The sequence below is a fragment of the Geotrypetes seraphini genome, chromosome 4 (assembly GCF_902459505.1).
Source record: "Geotrypetes seraphini chromosome 4, aGeoSer1.1, whole genome shotgun sequence".
In the NCBI taxonomy this organism is placed as follows: Eukaryota; Metazoa; Chordata; class Amphibia; order Gymnophiona; family Dermophiidae; genus Geotrypetes; species Geotrypetes seraphini.
This window is the reverse complement of record NC_047087.1, coordinates 197183710-197204823: the sequence shown is the minus strand read 5'-3', so window position 1 is coordinate 197204823 and position 21114 is coordinate 197183710. Positions and strand designations below refer to the sequence as shown.

General features: G+C 44.3%; 1 protein-coding gene across 1 annotated transcript in view; it reads left to right on the top strand.

Annotated features, from left to right (window-relative positions):
• Nucleotides 1-21114, top strand: part of CDH23 (cadherin related 23) — a 1673137-nt gene that overhangs the window by 1222026 nt on the left and 429997 nt on the right. Inside the window, exon 29 of the mRNA XM_033942780.1 lies at nucleotides 13541-13689. Within this exon, the coding sequence (XP_033798671.1) occupies nucleotides 13541-13689 (149 nt within the window). The remainder of the gene's footprint in view (nucleotides 1-13540; nucleotides 13690-21114) is intronic.

Here is a 21114-nt window from a genome sequence, read left to right as displayed (position 1 = left end):
ACCGCATCATCTCCACGAGAATGGAGCTCGACACGGTTTACAAGAACTTAAAATAGTGGGTAGAGAAGAAGAAAAAGGATTACATGAACTTATGTGTAGAAGGGGGGAGAGAAAGGGGGGAAGGATAGAGCTACAATTTGCTGAAAAGCCAGGTTTTCAGTTGTTTGCGGAATAACTGAAGGGAGCTCAGGTTCTGCAGCGGGGTGGTGAAGTCATTCCAAAGACCTGTGATTTTGAAGAGAAGGGATTTTCCCAGTTTGCCTGAATAGTGGATGCCGCGTGGAGAGGGGAAGGCTAGTTTAAGCCTTTGGGCAGTTCTGGAGGAGTCGGGACTGGAGGAGTTGAAAGACAGTGGGATAAGAGGAGGCAGGATTCCGTGAATGATCTTGAAAGCCAGGCAGGAACATTTGAAATGGATTCTGGAGATTATTGGAAGCCAATGAAGTTTGGCAAGGAGTGGGGAGGCATGGTCAGACTTGCGTTTTGAGAAGATCAGTTTGGCTGCAGTATTCTGGATTAGCTGGAGTCTTAGAATACTTTTTTTTGATAGATTTAAGTAGATGGCGTTGCAGTAATCTAGTTTGGAGAGGATGATGGATTGGACAAGGATGGCAAAGTGTTGTTGGCTGAAGTAGGATCTAGCTTTCCTCAGCATGTGAAGGCTGAAAAAGCATGATTTTGCCAAGGAGTTGAGGTGGTCATTGAGGGAGAGAGAGGAATCGATAGTGATACCAAGGACCTTGCATGAGAACTCGAGCTGTAGTGTATCGCCTGTGGATAGTGTGAAAAGTGTGGGCAGGTGTTCGAATTTTGGGCCGAGCCAGAGTAGTTTTGTTTTAGATTCGTTTAGTTTCATCTGTACCGAGAGGGACCAGGCACGGAGTCTCATTATGCAAGCTGTAATGTTTTCGTGGAGGTTGGTGAGGTTCTAGTCAGTCTCAAGGAGGACAAGGATGTCATCTGCATAAGTGTAGATTGTTTCCAGGGGGGATAGTTGAAAGAGTTTCAGGGAGGACATGTAGATGTTAAAGAGAATAGGGGAAAGGGGTGATCCTTGAGGGACACCGCAAGATGGAGTCCAAGGAGTGGACATGGTGCCATTTGTGTTGACGGTGTAGGAACGGGAGCGTAAGAAGTTTGAGAACCACATTAGGACGGTGGAGTCGATTCCAATCTCGTAAAGTTGGTAAAGTAGTATGTCGTGATGGACGACATCAAAAGCAGCGGAAAGATCAAATTGTAGTAGGACAGCGAATTTGTTACGTGAGTGTAGTTGTTGTACCTTTGAAATTAGGGAAACTAGGAGGGATTCAGTGCTAAAGCAGGGTCTGAAGCCATGTTGGTAGGGGTGAAGAATGGAGAATCTCTCGAGATAGGAGGAGAGCTGGGTAGCAACTATGGTTTCTAGAAGTTTGGTAAGTAGAGGGATATTTGCTATGGGACGGTAGTTTGATGGTAGGGAGGGGTCGAGATCGGCTTTTTTCAGAATGGGTGACAAGGCAATGTGGCCCATTTTTGTGGAGAACAAGCCTGATAGTAGAGCAGAGTTAATGAGTCTCGTAAGGGATCTGTTTGTTGTCTTCTGTTCCACATTGGGTATAGTAGATCATTTTCCTTCATGTTTCCTTACATATGAATATAGTCTGGGACGTTCATAAGGGAAGCTGGTGCCCTCACCCCTCTGAATGTTCCCTCCCTCTCCCTGATCCTGATCCCCCCCCCTTCCCCTGAAGGCAAGAAGCCCTTGATCAGGACCCTACAGCCCACCCACCCCTGTAGGTACTACCTCTATGCTTACTTTGCCTAGATTGCCTCTAGAGGTCATAGTAGCCATTTTGAGGCCGGAGCCATAACATAGGAATGAGTGAGCATTGCTCCTACCTTGGAACCCTTAGATCAGGGGTGTCAAAGTCAGTCCTCGAGGGCCGCAATCCAGTCGAGTGTTCAAAATTTCCCCAATGATTATGCATGAGATCTATTTGCATGCACTTGCTTTCATTGTATGCTAATAGATCTCAAGCATATTCATTGGAGAAATCCTGAAAACCCGACTGGATTACGGCCCTCGAGGACCGACTTTGACACCTGTGCCTTAGGTCATCAGGGCTAGCAAAAGCAGTCTGGGGGAACTACAGCGGGTGTGGGCCTGGTCAAAGACTTCTTGTTTTCAGAGAGAGGGGAAGGAGGGAGCACCATGAACCCCTTAGGCTGCTACCTGGAAATTAATCAGGCCCTAGCTGACATTCAGCCTTTTTTTGCTGTACTAACTTTAGCCACTTACTTAACTGGTTACCAGACTGAGTTTGACACTAACTGGTTAACTACTGGCTTTGTTCAAGCTCCACACACTGACACCCCCGGTAGTAACTGGACAGTGCATGGGTAATTAGGTCTCAATTCTATAAATGATGCCTAAAACATAGGCACTGTGAAACAGCGCATAGTGCATGTCAATCTTAAGGTAGGTGCCGTTTATAGAATTGGGCGCCTGGATTATAGACACATCCTATTTATGACAAGGTTTTCATGGCTTAAATGCCAGCGCCTAAGTTCACTTTAGGCAGTTACATGCAAAACACACCCAACACCTAACCATGTCTACTTTCTGGTGGGCACCTACCACCCAATTAATTTTAAGTCAATTATAAAGTGATAATTGCTTGTTATTGGTGCTGATTAAGCTTCCTATATAATAAAACCTTACCCATGCATGCGCTTTTAAAACGGTGTGATCCCTGCCGCTGTGGTGTGTGATCCGTGGCCATGTTCCATTTTAGAACGCGGTGGCAGAGATCACTTTGGCCACTCCCCTCCTCCCGCCCTCATTCACCAACCACTAGAGGAAGCGCAGGCAAGCTCCCTGCTCGCGACCCCGATTGGTGCTGGCAGCGGCTGCCGGGAGGAGGGCTTCGTGGAGCGCTGCCACCCGCCAACACCTTCCCAGTATCCTGAGCCATGTCCTCGTCACCCCAATTGCCGGCCGTGATGGCCACCGCTGCACTCAGGGTGAAACTGCTTCCGACGTCTTCAGGCTTACGGCGCATGCAGGCATGTCGGTGGTGGTGAAGGAGGATGTCGTGCGACGCAGGTGGGGATCGGAAAGGGTAAGGGAGCCGTCCAGAAATGAGTCAGCGGGGGTTGGGCTGGGAGGGAAGCGAAGCGGTCTGCCTCGGGTGCTTCAAGGCCTGGCTTCTTCGGACAGCAGCAGCATTTACAATTCGCTGCTGTTGCCGGCTTCAGGCCTTCCTCTCTGGCGGGTCCTGCCTACTTTCTGTTTTCATGAAGACCCGACCCGACAGAGAGGAAGACCTGAAGCCGGCAACAGCAATGAATTGTGAATGCTGCTCCTGCCCGTTGAAGTTCAAGGAGGAAAGGGAGCAGAGGGGTAGAGAATGGCTTGGAGGGAAGAAGAGATGGCAGGGCATGGAGGGAAGGAGGAAGGTATGCCAGACCAAGGGAAAAGGAAGGAGGAGATGCCATATGGAACAGAGAGAGAGAGAGGGTGGACACTGGATGGAAAGAGAAGAGAGGGCAGTGCATGGAAGGGGCAAGTTAGAGGGTGAACAGTAGATGGAAGGGGTAGAGAGAGGGAGACAGACACTGAATGGAAGTGTGGGGGAGAGGAGGGACAGCCGCTGAATGGAAGTCTGAGGGACAGGGGGAGCAGACATTGGAAGAAAGTGGGGAGGAGAAAGAAAAAAGGGCACATGCAGGATTGAGGGAAGAGGATAGTTTCAAGTTTCAAGTTTTATTAACGTTTGATGAATCGCTTATACAAATTTTCTAAGTGATGTACAATTTAAAAGCCACTAGGTAGTGGTCTCACGTACAATCACAATACATACTACATTGATCTATTAACATTTTAGCAGTCGAAATAGGGACAAACATGAGTGAGGAGGAAAGGGGGGAAAAGTTACAAATTCATTTTCTGTTGGAATTTACATAAAGGGGAAAATACAATAGGGAGGGTAGGGGATTAATGAGTTTGAAAATCGTGACAAGATGTAAGGGGTCTAAAATAAGCAGGATAGAGTTAGAAATAAAGATACAGACAGGGGGCCAAGAAGAGACAGACAGAAAGAATGACAGACAGACAAACAAACAGACAGCATCCAAGAAGAGAGAGCGAAATTTTAAAAAAACAGACAGACATGTACCCTAGCACCTGTTAATGTAACGGGCTTAAACATTAGTTTTAAATAATTTAGGTGTCTAGATCAGCTAAGCATGCCAGATATCTTTTATAAAATCAGGGCCTTAGTACTGATATTCAACGGCACTGTCCATTTAAGTGTCACTGAATATCAGCAGATAGGCAAATACAAGTGATTTAACCAAATGTGAGGTTCAGCCTAGTTTAATCACTTTTCCCCCCTTTTACAAAACCGTAGCATGGTTTGTAGTGCCAGCCATGGCGAAAACAGCTCCCATGCTTATAGGAATTCTATGAGCGTCGGTACTAATACCGCTGCGGCAGGCGCTAAAAAATGCCTACGGTTTTGTAAAAAGGGGGGGGGCTATATATTGGGCCTAAGGTTTTTAGGTAACACTACATTATTTTCTCTTGATATTCAGGGGTCGACTCACTGTAATTGTAGCAATCCTCTTAACTATTTCATTACCTTCTATGGCCTGCTTCTGCTGCAGTGGGTTCATAAACATGTTCATCATGGCCTATTTCTATAGCAGGGATTTTGTCTGCACTATCACTACCAGCAACACTAGCCCTCATGGGTAGGCTTTTTTTTATTATCCTGGACAATGTGCAGCTAGTATAAATAGCTCAGTTTTTCTTCCTGCCATACTTGAATTATGAGTATAGTTAGATTTAGTATAGATTTTATACAGTCAGTTTACTATGTAAAGATACTCAGCAGGACTTGGTGAAAACAATTTATTCTCTTCCTCTCAAGCATGCATCAACTCATCAGTTGTACTGCTGGTGAATTTTAAGATGCATCCTCTGCATTTATGAGGTATAAATATTTATTTATCTATACTGTTCTCTCAAGGGAGTTTAGAACAGTGTACATGAATTTATTCAGTTGCTCAAGCATTTTTTCCTGTCTGTTCCAGGAGGCTCACAATCTATCTAATGTACATCCTATATCTTACTATGACATTGAGAATATACATCAATGGGGGGGACTTGCCCAGGGTCACAAGGAGCAGTATGGGTTTGAACCCACAATATCAGGGTGCTGAGGCTGTAGCTTTAACAACTGTGTCACACTCTCCCCATATGGTGTTCTACCTCTTTTGCACAAAAGGGAGAAAGAAAATCCAACGTAGTCTGACAATGAGAATATGCTGGCTCATTGAGCCAACTTTTGGGCAATTAAGGTTTGGGGCATCTTGGAGTTATACTAGATTAGTGGTTTTTACTAATTTTTAAGTTGAGGCCACTTTGAGTCCAGAAGAGCTGAAAGCGAGCTGACAAATATCCTACTCAGGGCCATGACACCAAAGTTTCTCGACTTCTATCCCCACCATATCAACTTCCCTCAGTCACACATGCAGAAAACAGAAAAAAAAAACCTTTTCAAATACAGACCCAGAAACTAAAAGTACTAATGTACACAAACAAAACCCTAAGATGCCCAAACCCCTTATTCCCCAATTTTCCAAAATGGGGAAATTGGGGTATCCTCAAAATGGACAACATGAAGGTCAATTAGAAAATTGGAATTACTATATGTGCATAACCTTTTCTCTTCAGATGTGCCTTCTCAAGAGCCAAGCCGTAAGACAAAAAGGAAATGGGTGATTAGAAACATAGAAACATAGAAGTAGACGGCAGATAAGGGCCACGGCCCATCAAGTCTGCCCACTCTAATGACCCTCCCTATCTATCTTTGCGGATAGATCCCACATGTCTATCCCATCTGGCCTTAAAATCTGGCACGCTGCTGGCCTCAATAACCTGAAGTGGAAGACTATTCCAGCGATCAACCACCCTTTCAGTGAAGAAGAACTTCCTAGTGTCACCGTGCAGTTTCCCGCCCCTGATTTTCCACGGATGCCCCCTTGTTGCCGCGGGACCCTTGAAAAAGAAGATATCTTCCTCCACCTTGAAGTGGCCCGTGAGATACTTGAATGTCTCGATCATATCTCCCCTCTCTCTACATTCCTCGAGTGAGTAGAGCTGCAACTTCCCTAACCGCTCCTCGTATGGGAGTCCCTTGAGTCCCGAGACCATCCTGGTAGCCATTCTCTGGACCGATTCCAGTCTCAGCACATCCTTGCGGTAATGCGGCCTCCAGAATTGCACACAGTACTCCAGGTGCGGTCTCACCATGGATCTATACAGTGGCATAATGACTTCAGGTTTACGGCTGACGAAACTCCTGCGTATGCAACCTATGATTTGCCTTGCTTTGGATGAAGCTTGCTCCACTTGGTTTGCAGACTTCATGTCTTCCCTGACAATCACCCCTAAGTCTCTTTCTGCTTCAGTTCTTGTCAGGATCTCGCCATTTAGGGTGTAAACCTTGCATGGATTTCGGCTTCCCAGGTGCATGACTTTGCATTTTTTGGCATTGAAACTGAGTTGCCAGGACCTAGACCAGCGCTCCAGTAGAAGTAGGTCATGCATCATATCGTCTGCCATTGAATTTTTGTCTGTTGTGCTTTTGCTCACTACATTGCTTAGTTTGGCATCATCGGCGAACAATGTTATTCTACCTCGGAGCCCTTCTGTCAAGTCTCTTATAAAGATGTTGAACAAGATCGGGCCCAGGACGGAGCCCTGTGGCACTCCACTTATCACCTCTGACATTTCGGAGGGGGTGCCATTCACCACTACCCTCTGAAGCCTACCTCCAAGCCAGTTCCCAACCCATTTGGTCAATGTGTCGCCCAAGCCTAAAGAACTCATCTTGCTCAGCAACCTGCGGTGTGGTACGCTATCAAATGCTTTGCTGAAATCCAGGTAGACGAAGTCCAGGGACTCACCAGCATCCAGCTTCCTTGTCACCCAGTCAAAGAAGCTGATCAGGTTGGATTGGCAGGATCTCCCTTTAGTAAATCCATGTTGGCGGGGATCCTATAGATTCTCCTCGTCCATGATCTTATCCAATTGGCGTTTGATTAGGGTTTCCATTAGTTTGCTCACTATTGATGTGAGACTCACTGGTCTGTAATTTGCCATCTCCATCCTGGAGCCTTTCTTGTGGAGTGGAATGACGTTAGCCGTCTTCCAGTCCATCGGGACGTTACCTGTACTAAGGGAGAAATTGAAGAGCGCGGATAGCGGTTCCGCCAAGACATCACCCAACTCCCTGAGCACCCTAGGGTGTAGGTTGTCAGGCCCCATTGCCTTGTTGACCTTGATTTTTGAAGCTCGCAGTAGACGCCGATGGGTGTAAACTTGAAATTACTAAACGGGTCAACTGATTTAACCATTGTCTGTGGCTGAGGGCCGATTCCCGGCGCCTCGCAGTTAAAAAACTGAGCAGAAGTATTTATTTAACAGTTGGGCTTTTTCCGAGTCCGTCTCCACATAGTCTCCGTCTGGTTTTCTGAGACGTACTATCCTGCCCGAGTTCTTATTTCTGTCACTGATATACCTGAAGAAAGATTTATCTCCTTTCTGGATGTTCTTTGCTAGAGACTCCTCCATGCGGAATTTGGCCTCCCTAACTGCTGCTTTGATGGCTCTTGACTTGGCCAGATATTGATGATGATTAGCCCTTGACAAAGAAGGCTTCTTCACTACACAATTTTCAACTATCCCATACAAGTAATTGAACCAAATGCATGTACCACTGACAGGTGTTACTCTGCTGCTACCAATGAACCCTTTGTTCCTCCTTGATGATTGACATAAGCTACTACTATGGCGTTGGAAAACATGCTATGTCCTGCAGCATATGCTGTAAGATGCATAAAGCTCTCCAATTAGCCCAAATTTCCAAACCATTGATGACCATGATGCCTTGGTTGCTGACCAGCATCCCTGAACCACCTTGTCCATGCAGTTGCCCAACACCCCCAGCTGAAGAGACTCGTATCCATTGTGATTTGTGTGCAGCCAGGCACCTCTAAAGCTGTACCTTTCATCAGATTCTGAGAGGTCTAACCCTAGGCCAGACTAGCTCTGGCTGCCTTCAACAAAAATAGTCTGGTTTGGGAATTATGAGCAATTAACAGAAAAGGAGTGGAAATTATTGTTGACAAAGCAAATCAAAATTTCATGGAGTTATACTAGATCAGTGGACTTTACTAATTTTTAAGTTGAGGCCACTTTGAGTCCAAAAGAGCTGAAAGAGAGCTGACAAATATCATCCTACTCGGGGCCATGATACCAAAGTTTCTAGACTTCCATTCCCACCAGATCAACTGCCCTCAGTCACACATGCAGAAAACAGAAAAAAAAAATATTTTCAAATACAGATCCATAAACTAAAAGTACTAATGTACATAAACAAAACCCTAAGATGCCAGACTTTGCACACAGTACTACACAATAAAATGTATTTCTTCCTGAACAGTCCCAAAATTTAAAGACAACAGTTGTAAGTTTTCAAAATTGACATATTTCAATCACTAAATTGAAAATAAAAAACATTTTTCTTTCCTTTGCTATTTGGTGATTTTATTTTTTGAATCATCTTGTTCCCTCTGTTTGTGCTCTCAACTCTGTTTCCAAGGCCTCCCTATGCATTTGCTGTTTCTTTCCTCTCCTACTGCACTTTTTGACCTACTGTACATCCATCTTTGGTACTGATTTTTCATATTCAGCTTTCTTCCATTCTGTTTCCATCTCAATCTATCTACCTTTCCTTCTCTTCCCCTCTCCTCCATCATGTGCACCATCTCTTCCCTTCCCTTCCCTTCCATCTATGTGCACCATCTATTCCCTCTCTTCTCTGTCCCTCCTCTCCATCCATGTGCACCACATCCTCCCTCTCCTCTTGCCTTTCCCTCCCCTCCATCCATGTGCACCATTTCTTTCCTCTCTTGTCTTCTCCTCTCCTCCATCCATGGGCATCATTTTCTCCCCCTCTCTTCTCTTCTCCTCCCCTCCTCTCCATCCATGTGTACATATCCTCCCTTTCTCTTGCCTTCCTTTCCCCTCAATCCATTTGCCCCATCTCCTTACCCTCCCATCCATTCATGTGCCCCCCTAACTCCTCTCTTCACTGCCCTCTCCTGATATCCTCACTCACCAAATGCCCTCCTATCCAGCATCTCTCCCTTCTTCCTTATTTCATTCCTCCCTCCCCACCAATCCTGGGTCCACCAAATGCACTCCTATCCAGCATCCCTCCCTTCATTTTAAAAATCAGCTGTTCCAGTGGGCCACTGTAGGCTGGGCATCCTTCCCTTCTCCCACCCAGTTTTGAAGCTCCCCTCACCTGTAAAAATGCAAGGAGGTTGCTGGCACAGCAATGATTCGTTGTCGCTGCCTACTGCCTCCTCAGCACCAGTCCGCCCAAGCAGAAACCTGAAAATTGCATCAGAGGAGACAATCTGCATCAAAGGAAAAGCGCTGAGGAGACCGCAAGTAATGCTAGAGATTTTCTGCTTTACCGGCAACCTCTTTGCATTTTTACAGGTGAGAGGGGCTTTGGAACTGGGTGGGGAGAAGAGAAGATTAACCCGGCTCATGGGGGGCCCTCTGGAGCTATGGAACCCAGGGCAACTGCCCTGTTTCTCCCCCTAATGCTGGCTCTAAGAAGGATTATGCAGGCCACCCAAGAGGTCCCTGAGGACTGCCATTGTCTCAAAGGCCTTGAATTGAAGAACATGGTACTAGATTCAAATTTAACCCTTTGTTTGGCATACCTATTTTATTATATGTAATGTAATGTAATTTATTTCTTATATACCGCTACATCCGTTAGGTTCTAAGCGGTTTGAAGAAAATATACATTAAGATTATAAATGAGAAGTAAGAAGGTACTTAAAAAATTCCCTTACTGTCCCGAAGGCTCACAATCTAACTAAAGTACCTGGAAATTAATAAAGAAGAGAAAATAAAGATGGTTGAAAAAAGAAAAATTCTATGTGAATTTATAGGATGGAAATTAAATTGACAGTGAAGAACTGTATGAAAAATACATATGGAATTCAGTTAGAGAGGGTAGGTTACAATCTATTTATGGTATTTGTTTAATTGGAAGGTGTTAAGGTGGGTAATTTGGGGGAAGGTTATCTGAAGGTAGGTGAATCTTCTGGAGGTAAAAGAGGAGGGGTTAAGATATTTGGATGAATTTTTTGAAAAGCAGGGTTTTGATTTCTTTTCTGAATGTTTTGAAGTTGTCTGATATTGTCATAAGATTGGAGATGAAATGGTTGATTTTTGCTGCTTGTGTTGCTAGAAGGTTGTCAAACATTTTCTTGCGTTGTGTGACTTTGAGTGGGGGGAAGGCGAAAGGGTTCGAGGTTCTTCTGTGTCTTGAGGTGGAGATTTGGTTTAAGCAGTTATTTAGATAGGAGGGGGAAGAGCCGTGTAATGCTTTGAATATCAGGCAGTAGAATTTGAATTGGATTCGTGCTTGTATGGGTAGCCAGTGAGAGTCTAAGAAGGCAGTTGTTATGTGATCATATTTTTTGAGTGAGTAGATCAATCTGAGGGCGGTGTTTTGTATGGTCTGGAGTTGTTTTATCATAGTGGCTGGACAAGGAAGATATAGGGAGTTGCAATAATCCAGCAGACCTAAGACTAGGGATTGGACGATTAGTCTAAATTGTGCTTGGTCAAAGAATTTTCTGATTTTACGGAGATTTCTCATGGTTAGAAAAGCTTTCTAGGTTGTTTTGTTGATCTGGGGCTGCATTGTGCAACATCTGTCTATCGTAACTCCTAGGAGTTTTAGTTCGGGTTGTATTGGGTATTTGGTATTTTTGATTTTCAGTTCAGTGATGGTAGGAGTTTGGGCTTTTTCGAGCAAAAGGAATTTTGTTTTTTCAGAATTTAGTTTTAGTTTGTGATCCATCATCCATTTTTCTACTGTGTCTAAGGTTGTTTCTAGCTTTGTTGTGGTGGTGGTCTCTGATGGGTCGAAGGGGAGGATTATGGTGATGTCATCAGCATAGCTGAAAGATGTGATATCTAGGGTATCTAAAGTGGCTCCTAGGGAGGAGATAAAGAGGTTGAAGAGCGTAGGTGAGAGAGGTGATCCTTGTGGAACTCCGCAGGGATTTGTCCATGGTTCTGATTTGATATCATTGTATTTTACCCTGTAGGTTCTAGATTTGAGGAACCCCTGAAACCATTTGTAGACCTTGCCTGAGATTCCTATGGCGTCGAGAATTTGTAGTAATAAGGTGTGGTCAACTAGGTCAAATGCTGCGGAGAGGTCTAATTGTATTAATATCATTTTTTTTTCTTTACTGATGTGTTGTCGGGCTGTATCTAGTAATGTGACAAGTAGTGTTTCTGTACTATGGTTAGTTCGGAATCCTGATTGTGAGGGGTGGAGTAGGTTATGTTTTTCCAGATATTCGGTGAGGTATTGTGCCACTAGGCCTTCTATTATTTTAACGTACAATGGTATTGAAGCGATAGGTCTGTAGTTGGAGGGGCTATCTATTGGGCCTTTGTGATCCTTTATGATTGGAGTGATTAAGATCTCTCCTAGGTCCTGTGGGAATTGGCCTTCTGTCAATGTGGTTTGAATCCATAGCATGAAGTTGGTTTTGAATGTGGTGGAGGCGTTTGATAATATGTAGGTGGGGCAATTATTTAGGTCACTGGAAGCATGGCTGTATTTATTGTAGAGTCGGTTCATATCCGACCAGACTAGAATTGGGAAATCGGACCAGCTTCTGTCTGCTACGATGGCTTCGCTAGTTGATGGGTTTGTTGTTATCTTTTCTAGATGGGTGTGTGTGTTGATGAATGTAGATCTGATATTGGTGATCTTGTTTTTGAAATGGTCTGCTAGGTGGATGGCTGTTGGTGAGTGGATACCTTGGGTGGAGAGGTAAGGTTTGGTATCTGTGAGATTCTTTAATAGATTAAATAGCTTTTTTGTGTCTGGGATTTTTTTGCCTATCATATTGGAGTAGTAGGCTTTTCGTTTTTCCTTGAGTTTGGTTTTGTATTGATTAATTTGGTATCTCCATGCAGTTTTAGTGTGTTCTAAACTCTTGTTTGTTTGTTTTTTTGAAATTTTATTATAAGCGTAAGAATCAAATTTTAATAAACTTGAAACTTGTTGCTCAGAAGCAACATGTGTTTCCTATGGCTCTTATGATAAGGTGGTCTAAGAGGATGGCGACAATATTATTAGTGACTTCACTTTGAAAAAGCATGGTTATGCAAAACATGTTGGTGATAATTTGTCCCTGATTCTGACCACAATAAAAAGCTAAGTACTAGCAATAAATTATTAATATTTATGAAATGTTACTAGTATGGCTAAATATATAAAAGTTACATTTAATCTAATGAAATATTGAATAAAAATAAATAGATAAGGATCCTTTGACGACAGAGCACATAAAGCTCTGTATAATGAAAATCTGTTGAACACAGAGTGGTGTTTCTGAGGATCTAAACATTCTGAATAGGTGATACTGTCGGGGGATATTGGAACTTTATGTCCTCTCGATGCTATAACTGAAGAACTTGCACCTTAAAATGTTTACTACAAAAGCGCAGTTATTTTGATATCTTATGAAAGATCAGCATCTCCAAATGCCTGTTACTTGGCACTGTTGCTCTCATTCAACATCCTGCTGCGATTGTTGCCGGAGGGGGGGGAGGTGTAGATTCTGTAACCGGTGTTGTTTTTACAGATACCGGTTACAGAATCCAACTTTTAGGCAAAGGACTGGCCCCTCCTTCGCCTAAAAGGTCTTGTTTTGGGACTTAGGCTGTTTTTTGGTTGATAATGTGTTGTAAGTATAGACGTAGTAGTGGTCTGGGCGTTTAAACAGCTGAATGTAGAGGTAGGCCATTGGCAAAAAAAAAAACTCATTTTGGACGTTTTTTTTTTTTGAGAATGGATATTTTCCCTCCTTCTACTTTCAGCATTTAGTGCCTTAGGCCAAAAGGAGACTTAGACTTTTTTTTTATTATGCCTCTCTACGTGTATAATGAACATTATTCCATCTGATGGCGGCCATCTCTTAAAATTTGCAAGTTAAACAAATACTGGATCACCATGCTGAAAAGGAAAGTGCAGCACTATTTTTCCATTCTGCTAAAATATGTTGAATAGCTAAGCCTATAAAAGTGTCAAACAATTTAGCTTTATATTTTTAAAATAAATAAGATCATAAGAATTGCCATACTGGGACAGAATGAAGGTCCATCAAGCCCAGTATCCTGTTTCCAACAGTGGCCAACCCAGGTCACAGGTACCTGGCATAATCCCAAGGAATAAAAAAGATTTTATGCTGCTTATCCTAGGAATAAGCAGTAGATTTCTCCAAGCCATCTCAATAATGGCCTATGGACTTCTCTTAGAAAATCATCCAAATATTTTGCTTTTGAAAGGCTGGGCACTGTGGGATATTAAGACCATTTGTTAGCAGTAATGGTTTGATTGTGGCTTGGCTTATTGTTACCTTCTTTCACCAGGGAACAGTAAGAATAACTTTCGCATCAATATCAGCAGTGGGCTGGTTATGCGTGGGTCCCGCCCTCTGGACAGAGAAAGCAATTCCTCACATATCCTGGAAGTAGAAGCATACAACAGTGACCAGGGCCCAATGAGGAGCATCATCAGGGTAAGACTATGCATGATCAATGTCAGTAGCTCATAGGTCCATAACCTCTAGTAATACCTATTTTACAATTTCATGGGTCAATATTCAGTGAGCAGCAGTTAAATGTTTATTTCAACGCTGACCATCACCAGCTAAATTAGACCCAGGTATTCGATACCTTGCCATGTTCAGGCGCAGACATTGAGTATTCAGTTCACTGGCAGCTGATATTCTGTGCTGGCATCTGCATACTTAACCGAGCGAAGATAAGGCTGCTTTTTACATGGTCTTATCTGCCCAGTTAGGTATGTGGGCATTGGCACTGAATATGGCTGGTGCTGGCATATGTTCCGGCTATAACCTGAGTCCATCCACTGCCTAGATTGTGGCAGGCAGTAGCGCAGTAAGAGGGTGTGGATGGGGTGCACTGTCCCTGACACCGTCTTCACAGAGGTCACCGATATATCTCCTCCTCTCCATCCCCCCTCCCACTTACCTCCTTAAACATTCACTGGCATGAGCAGTATCTTTCACATGCTGCTCATGCCAGTCTTGGCTGTCTTCTGATATCACTTCCTGATTTTTGTTTTGCTAATGACAGAAGGGAGCTGAGTCTGGCGCAAGCAGCAGGTGGAAGATGCTGCTCATGCTAGCAAACATTTCAAGAGGTATGCGGGAGCAGGGAGGTGCTCAAGCAGTGGGAAGAGTGGGGGCACAAAGCATGGCAATGAAGGGCACCATCGCCCCAAGCATCAACCTCCCTTGCTACGCCACTGGTGCCAATGTACTTAGAGCAGACATTCAGCTGCTTGTTAAGTGCTGCTGAATATTGACCTCCTCGATGTTTAATTTCTAAATTTTTAAATTATTTAGAAGATTCTTTCCACTTATTTCAAATATTCTGTATATTCCTAGAGGTCTATTTTCAAAAACCATCTATAATAATAAAATGGTAAGCGCGCATGCGCACTCTAAAGCCGTGTTCCCTGATCCGTCGCGATGTGGCCACAAGAGTGCACATGCGCGCTTATACATCACCACACAACAGTCTCCTCTTTCTCCGGCTGAGAGGGAGAGTGGCGCTGGCACCGGGGGGGGGATGCCAATTCAGCTTGGCCGCTCCGTCTCTGCCGTCTCAGCAGCCCCCGAAGCTCCTCAGTAGCCTGTCCCGCCCCCTCGAGAAGGGCTCCCGATGGCAGCGCTGCTGCTGGTGGCGCTGCTTCCACTGCTGTGCGCGAGCGATGCGCCGGAGCTGGACCCTGCCTGTCGGCAGCGGATTGACCACATGGCGAATGGCAGTGGCTGACAGGAGGAGACAGAGGTGAGATGATGGGTTGATGGGAGATAGAGAGAAGGAAGATGCTGGACTGTTGGGGGGATAGACAGGGGAGATTCTGCTCTGGTGGGGGGTGGGGAAAGGAAGGGAGACCTACTGCTGGACAGGGAGAGTAGGAAGAGATGCTGATGGATGGGGGAAAAAAGGAAGGGAGGCCTACTGCTGGACAGGGGGAGCAGGAAGAGGTGTTGATGGACAGGGGGGGGAAAAAAGGAAGGGAGGCCTACTGCTGGACAGGGGGAGCAGGAAGAGGTGTTGATGGACAGGGGGGGAAAAAGGAAGGGAGGCCTACCGCTGGACAGGGGGAGCAGGAAGAGGTGCTGATGGACAGGGGGGAGGTAAAACAAAGGGAGAAGGGCTGCTGCTGGAAAAGGGGAGCAGTGAAGGTGTGGTGGTGGACACAGGGGAGGTAAAAGGAAGGGAGAATGGACAGGGGGAGCATGCAAGGGGTGGTGGAGGACAGACAAAACAAAGAAAGACAGAAATACAGAAAGCGGCTAAGGAGACAGAGAGAGAAAAAAATAAAGACAGACACACACACATATATTCTAGCACCCGTTAATGTAACGGGCTATAAAGCTAGTAAACCATAAAACCCAAGAGAATCAGCTACAATCTAGCTGGATAATTTGAGACTAATTTTGCTAGGTTTAACTTATCTGATTAAAATAGAGCTAACTTGTGCACTAGGGAGTATTTGAAATGAGATGTCATTAGCAAAACAAAATTCTCCTTCCACTCTAAAACCCCAATCCTTCCTCATCCCTACATTCCAGGCCTTATGGTGAGCTATCAGCTTTCATTTTGGTTTCAATACTCCCCCTGCCCTCCCCTTGGATCCTGCAATCAATTGTCAGCTACCCTGACAGTCCCACTTTCCACGTCTGACACCATGATCAGCTGTCAGTTACCTCAGAATAGGGTTACCATATTTGTAACCTAAAAAAAGAGGACACATGACTCCGCCCCGACCTTGCTCATAACCCACCCTGGTCCTGCCCATGATCCCGCCCCTGTTCCACCCAAAGTGCCCTGCCTCGTTCTTACCATCCACTAGTCTTGCCGCTACCCTGCCCTACCACCCCAGCACAGCCTCTCTCTCAGTGCCCAGAGGAGCCCATTTTGAGGGCTGCTGTGTCAAGGAGAGGGTGCAGACTCCGTAAAGACAGACTGCAGCTTGTGTACCTGATGAGCCAGCCTACTTGGGGTTTCTTCAAGACTCTGGATTCATTATCCTGGGAGCCAGCTCACCTTCTGATTTATTAGAGGCTTGAGCACGGACTGTGGGGCCCCTGTGTGATTCCCATCTTTTTTGTATTGTACTGTTGGCTCGTGACTTTATCTAAACAGGCATTCGTTTTATACCATTTTATTGTGGTTTATTACAAACCTTATCAACCATGGACCCCTGAAGAAGGCGTGTTCTCCAAAACACGGACTGTGTCGGGTCTCTTGGTTTGTAATAAGGTGGTATTATTAACTGCATGAAATATTTAGTATAATAAATATAGCCTGCATCTTGTACATATTAGTCTGCAGTTTCTTTTTGCTTTTTGCTTGCTGTCCCTATATCATTCCAGTTTTGCATTGCATGGTTGGCTGAGGATTGAGTTGTGGGTTCTTCTTCCCCTGAGTCCTCTAGGACTGGGGAGCCACAGGGGGTCTGGGTGGTAGAGAAAAAATCCCTTTTGGAGACCACAAACAGCCAAGGCACAAAATGCATACATTTTTTTGTGTCAGATCATAGGATCATAGGAACTGTGTGTTATAAGAGATCCCATGATCTGACACATTCGGCAACAGTTATATTAATGCCCGGAAGCAGATTGTGCAGATCGAAATGCTCTTAGAGCATCCAGCGGAGTGTCGGGAGTGATGAAAATTTGCCAGCACTGGAATGAAGATGTGTCTATAAGCTAAGTGTTGCCGTTATAAAGAAACACGCATTGTTTGGAAAATTGGGGACACTCTATATATGTTAACAAGCTAAGGAGATTGATAATATTAGAGACAATTGATTAAGCTGTTAAATTGGTTAACAGGAGGTGGGGTGGACAGATAATTACACAATTGAAGTACAAGATGTGGATCTGGAATAACTGTGTGTTATAAGAGATCCTATCATCTGACACAAAACAATGTATGATGTCCTCCCCCACAGTGAGTATAATTTATGATTAAGTAAAAAGGGTTTTGTCTCAACCCTTTGCTGTAGATTCTCTATACTGTATGACATAATCAGAGTCATAAGCAAGGTTTTGGCATATGCCACTTTGACCCTCAGGATGCTCTGGATCAGGCAATGGGCAGGCGATTCAGCTTCCAAAGCCACTTTGAGCAGACAGTCTTTCAAGGGACAGATACTATTTGGTGAAGACATAGATGACCTTATGGCCAAACAGTAGACCTTGCTGACCTGCCACAGGAGGTGGAGGCAATTTTTGTTCCTCATGATATTCCCGCCAGTTCTACGCAGGTTCCTCCACTCAGAGATCTTATCAGGGACCGGACAGAGATTTGGTAACTCCAGATGCCAGCAACCATCAGGGTCTCATGTCAACACAACCTCCAAGAAGTCATACAATGATGCCAGATCAGCAGCCATGCCCCTGGACAGGGGAAGCGAGTAACAGCTTGCGCTGGTGGCTCCAGGGGGACTCCTTATCAAAGGGCATGCCCCTTCATATAACCTCATGGGTGACACTAATGACCAACACTAACCTGTTTGGCTAAGGGGTCCATTGCAGCAGTCTTCCAGTGCAGGGTCAATGGACCCTCCCGCAGAGAAAGTGGTTCTTGAATCGTTTGGAGATACAAGCCTTTCATCTAGCATTGAGGTCATTGGAAAAGTACCTGGAAGGAAAGGCAGTTAGAGTGTTCTCTGACAGTGTCACCATGGTAGCTTATGTGAACAGACAGGGAGGCACCAGAAGTGCTCTATAACATCTGGAGGCCCAGATGTTCAGGTGGATGGAAACTCATTTTCTGGCACTCTCTGCAGCCCATGTAGCAGGAATAGAAAATATACAGGCTGACTTTTTCAGTTAGCAGACTCTAGACCCAAGGAAATGGTCACTGTCCCAAAGAGCATTCAACCTCATTGTGCAACAGTGGGGAACACCAGTGATGGACTTGATGTTCTCAGCCAAGAACACAAAAGTGAATCGCTAAAGAGACAAATTGAGAAGTGCAGGAATGGACATATTAGCTCAGCTCTGGACAGAAGATAGGCTTCTATATGTATTTCTACCATGGCCCATGTTGGGCCGGGTCATCCATAGAATTGCGAATCACCTGGGGCTTGTGATTCTGATATCCCCAGACTGGCCTCAATGGCCTTGGTATGCAAATCTAGTGCATATCCAATGAGACAGATGCATCAAGCTACAGTTCTATATGGCGCTTCTCAGTCAGAGAATCTGGAGCACTTTGGAGAATCTGGAGCGCTTTGGTCTTATGACATGGCTCATGAGTGCATGGGAACCCACAAATATTATTTTGAGGTAGTCATTTTGACTCTTCTTTGAACAAAGAAGCCATCGACATTTGTGGCTTACACTAAGTCCTGGAAGACTTTCCAGCTCTGGTAAACCAAAGATCAGGTAGAGCCTTTTGAGGTGCCAATTCTTGAGTTCCTGTCATTTCTACAAGCTGGACTAAAAAAAGATCTAGCAGTGGCATCTCTCAAAGTCCAGGTGGCAGGCCTCTCATGCTTCTGAGGAACGCTATCACTGGAGGAGGAACACTATCACTGGAATCTCATTTGGATGTGACCTGGTTTTTGAAGAAGGCGCTTAGGTTACAACCTCCGTTGTGCCAGCCTTTCCCGGCCTGGAATCCTAATATCATCTTAAAGGGCTTTTCTAAGCCTCCTTATGAGCCTCCAAGAAGCGTCCTTTATGGATCTCATAGTAAAGACAGTATTCCTAGTGGCAGTATTCTTAGTGAGACGGATTTTGGAATTGCAAGCTGTTTCCTGCAGAGAGCTCTTCCTCAGGGATTACAGAGGCTGGGGTCTCACTGCATGTGACACCTTCCTTTCTGATAAAGGTTATGTCAGCCTTTCACGTCAACAAAGAGGTTTGTTTGCCCGCTTTTCATTCTATGGGTTTGACTAAGCAAGATAAGATATTGCAGAAGCTGAATGTGCAAAGTTTTATTCCACTGCCTAGAAAGAACCAATGATTCTCAACTTTCTGACCATCTTTTTGTTCTGACCTAACAGTCAAGACCAGCTTCTAAGGCTTCTATTAATAGATGGATTTGTGTGTCAATTTCATTAATGTATATTGGTTATGGCAAACCTATTTCTCTCAAATCTCATTCAACTAGAAGTGTGGCTTCTTTATGGAGGGAGTCCCAGGCAGTTCCATCCAAAGAAATTTGTAAAGCAGCTACTTAGTCTACTCTCCATACCTTTTCAAGGTCCTACATAGTGGACATTGCGGCGTACCGCTTTTGGGTCCTTGGTTTTGCAGGCAGGCTCATCTTTCCCACCCTAGATATCTGACACTGCTCTGGTACGTCACCTAATGTACAGACTCCTGTGTTTAGAGAAACAAATATAGAAACATGATGGCAGATAAAAGTTGAATGGCCCATCCAGTCTGCCCATCCACAACATCCGCTATCTCCTCCTCTCGCTAAGAGATCCCACATGCATGTCCCATGCTATCTTGAATTCATATATAGTTTTCACTTCCACCACCTCCATTGGGAGCTCTTTATGTAACAGAATGAAAGATTATGTTCTTACCTGGATAATCTTCTTTCTATTAATACACACAGGAGTCTGTACTGCCCACCCTGTGGGTTTTGCAATTTGCCTGCTTTCTGCCATGGACAACTCTATAGACCAGCCTGGAGTTCTTCTCCTGTCAGTCAGATGAACATATATGACTAAATTACTAATAAAGTAATGAGATTGTTGAATTTGAATCTTCTTATCTTCTTATGGATTAGTACTAATTGCACACAGTAGGTTGGTTCATTGATACACCTATGTTGCACGTTCACAATAATGTTCTTTTTCATGAGTTATAGAGCAAAACAGAAATGTATGATATCTCTGGGGAAGTTCCCCGTGCCTCTCCTTCTCGATTAGCACATGCCTAGTTAACTCAATATTCAAAACTAACCAGCCATGCTTAGCGTATAAAGATGGGACAGCTTTCTATGCGGTTCTATTTATGCATTAACACTGGCTGGTTAGCTCTGAAAATCTAGAACTAATTGGACTTTGCCCCTGAAACACCCCCAACACAGCTATCTTGCTGTTCAGCACTAACTAGTTGTTTTCAGCAAAAATAACTTGTCAAATGCCATTGGAAATGACAAGCTAATCAGTCAGTGGCTGATTCCAGCTAATTAAATCACTCTGAATACTGGCTGGAAAATGCTTCCATTTGTACTGTTGGTTTTTTTGTCTTTCATCAGAAACATTTTTTCACTTCTTCTGGTATAACCCTTTGGGTTTCAAATGTTTGGAAGGAATGCAGAAGACCAGAATTAGCATGACCACAAGTTTCTTCTGTTACTAGAAATAGCTCATGTAGCCCTTTAATTTGCAAACTAAACAAAAACATGATTATCTTGATTTCAGCAGTTTCAGCTGCTGATTGATTTATGGTAATCTACTTTGTGCTGTAATCTATTATCTCCAATTTTCTTATTTGTTTTCTAAAGCTGTTCTAAATATTTATTGCATGTGTCCTCAAGCTTCTAATATTATGAAGAAACCAAACTATTATCCAAATGGATTGAATTAGGAGCTAAAACCATCATTGGCTTTCTTGATGTTACTGACTGGAATTAGAATTTCCAGTGCAAAAGAGATAGTATGCTGAACTATAGGGGTTGTCCATCTTTGCTCACAAGTATATTACAGAAGATATCAATCACATATTTTCAACTCCTCCTCCTTTTCCACGGTCTCTGCCAGGGCTGTGGAGTCAGAGTTGAGGAGTCTGAGACAATTTTGGGTACTGGAGTCGGAGACATTGGCACCAGAAACTGAGGAGTTGGAGTCGAAGGATTTATCTACCAACTCCACAGCCCTGGTCTCTGCTGCCCCCTTCAGTTCTTCCTTCTGCAGGCGAACATGAAGGTGT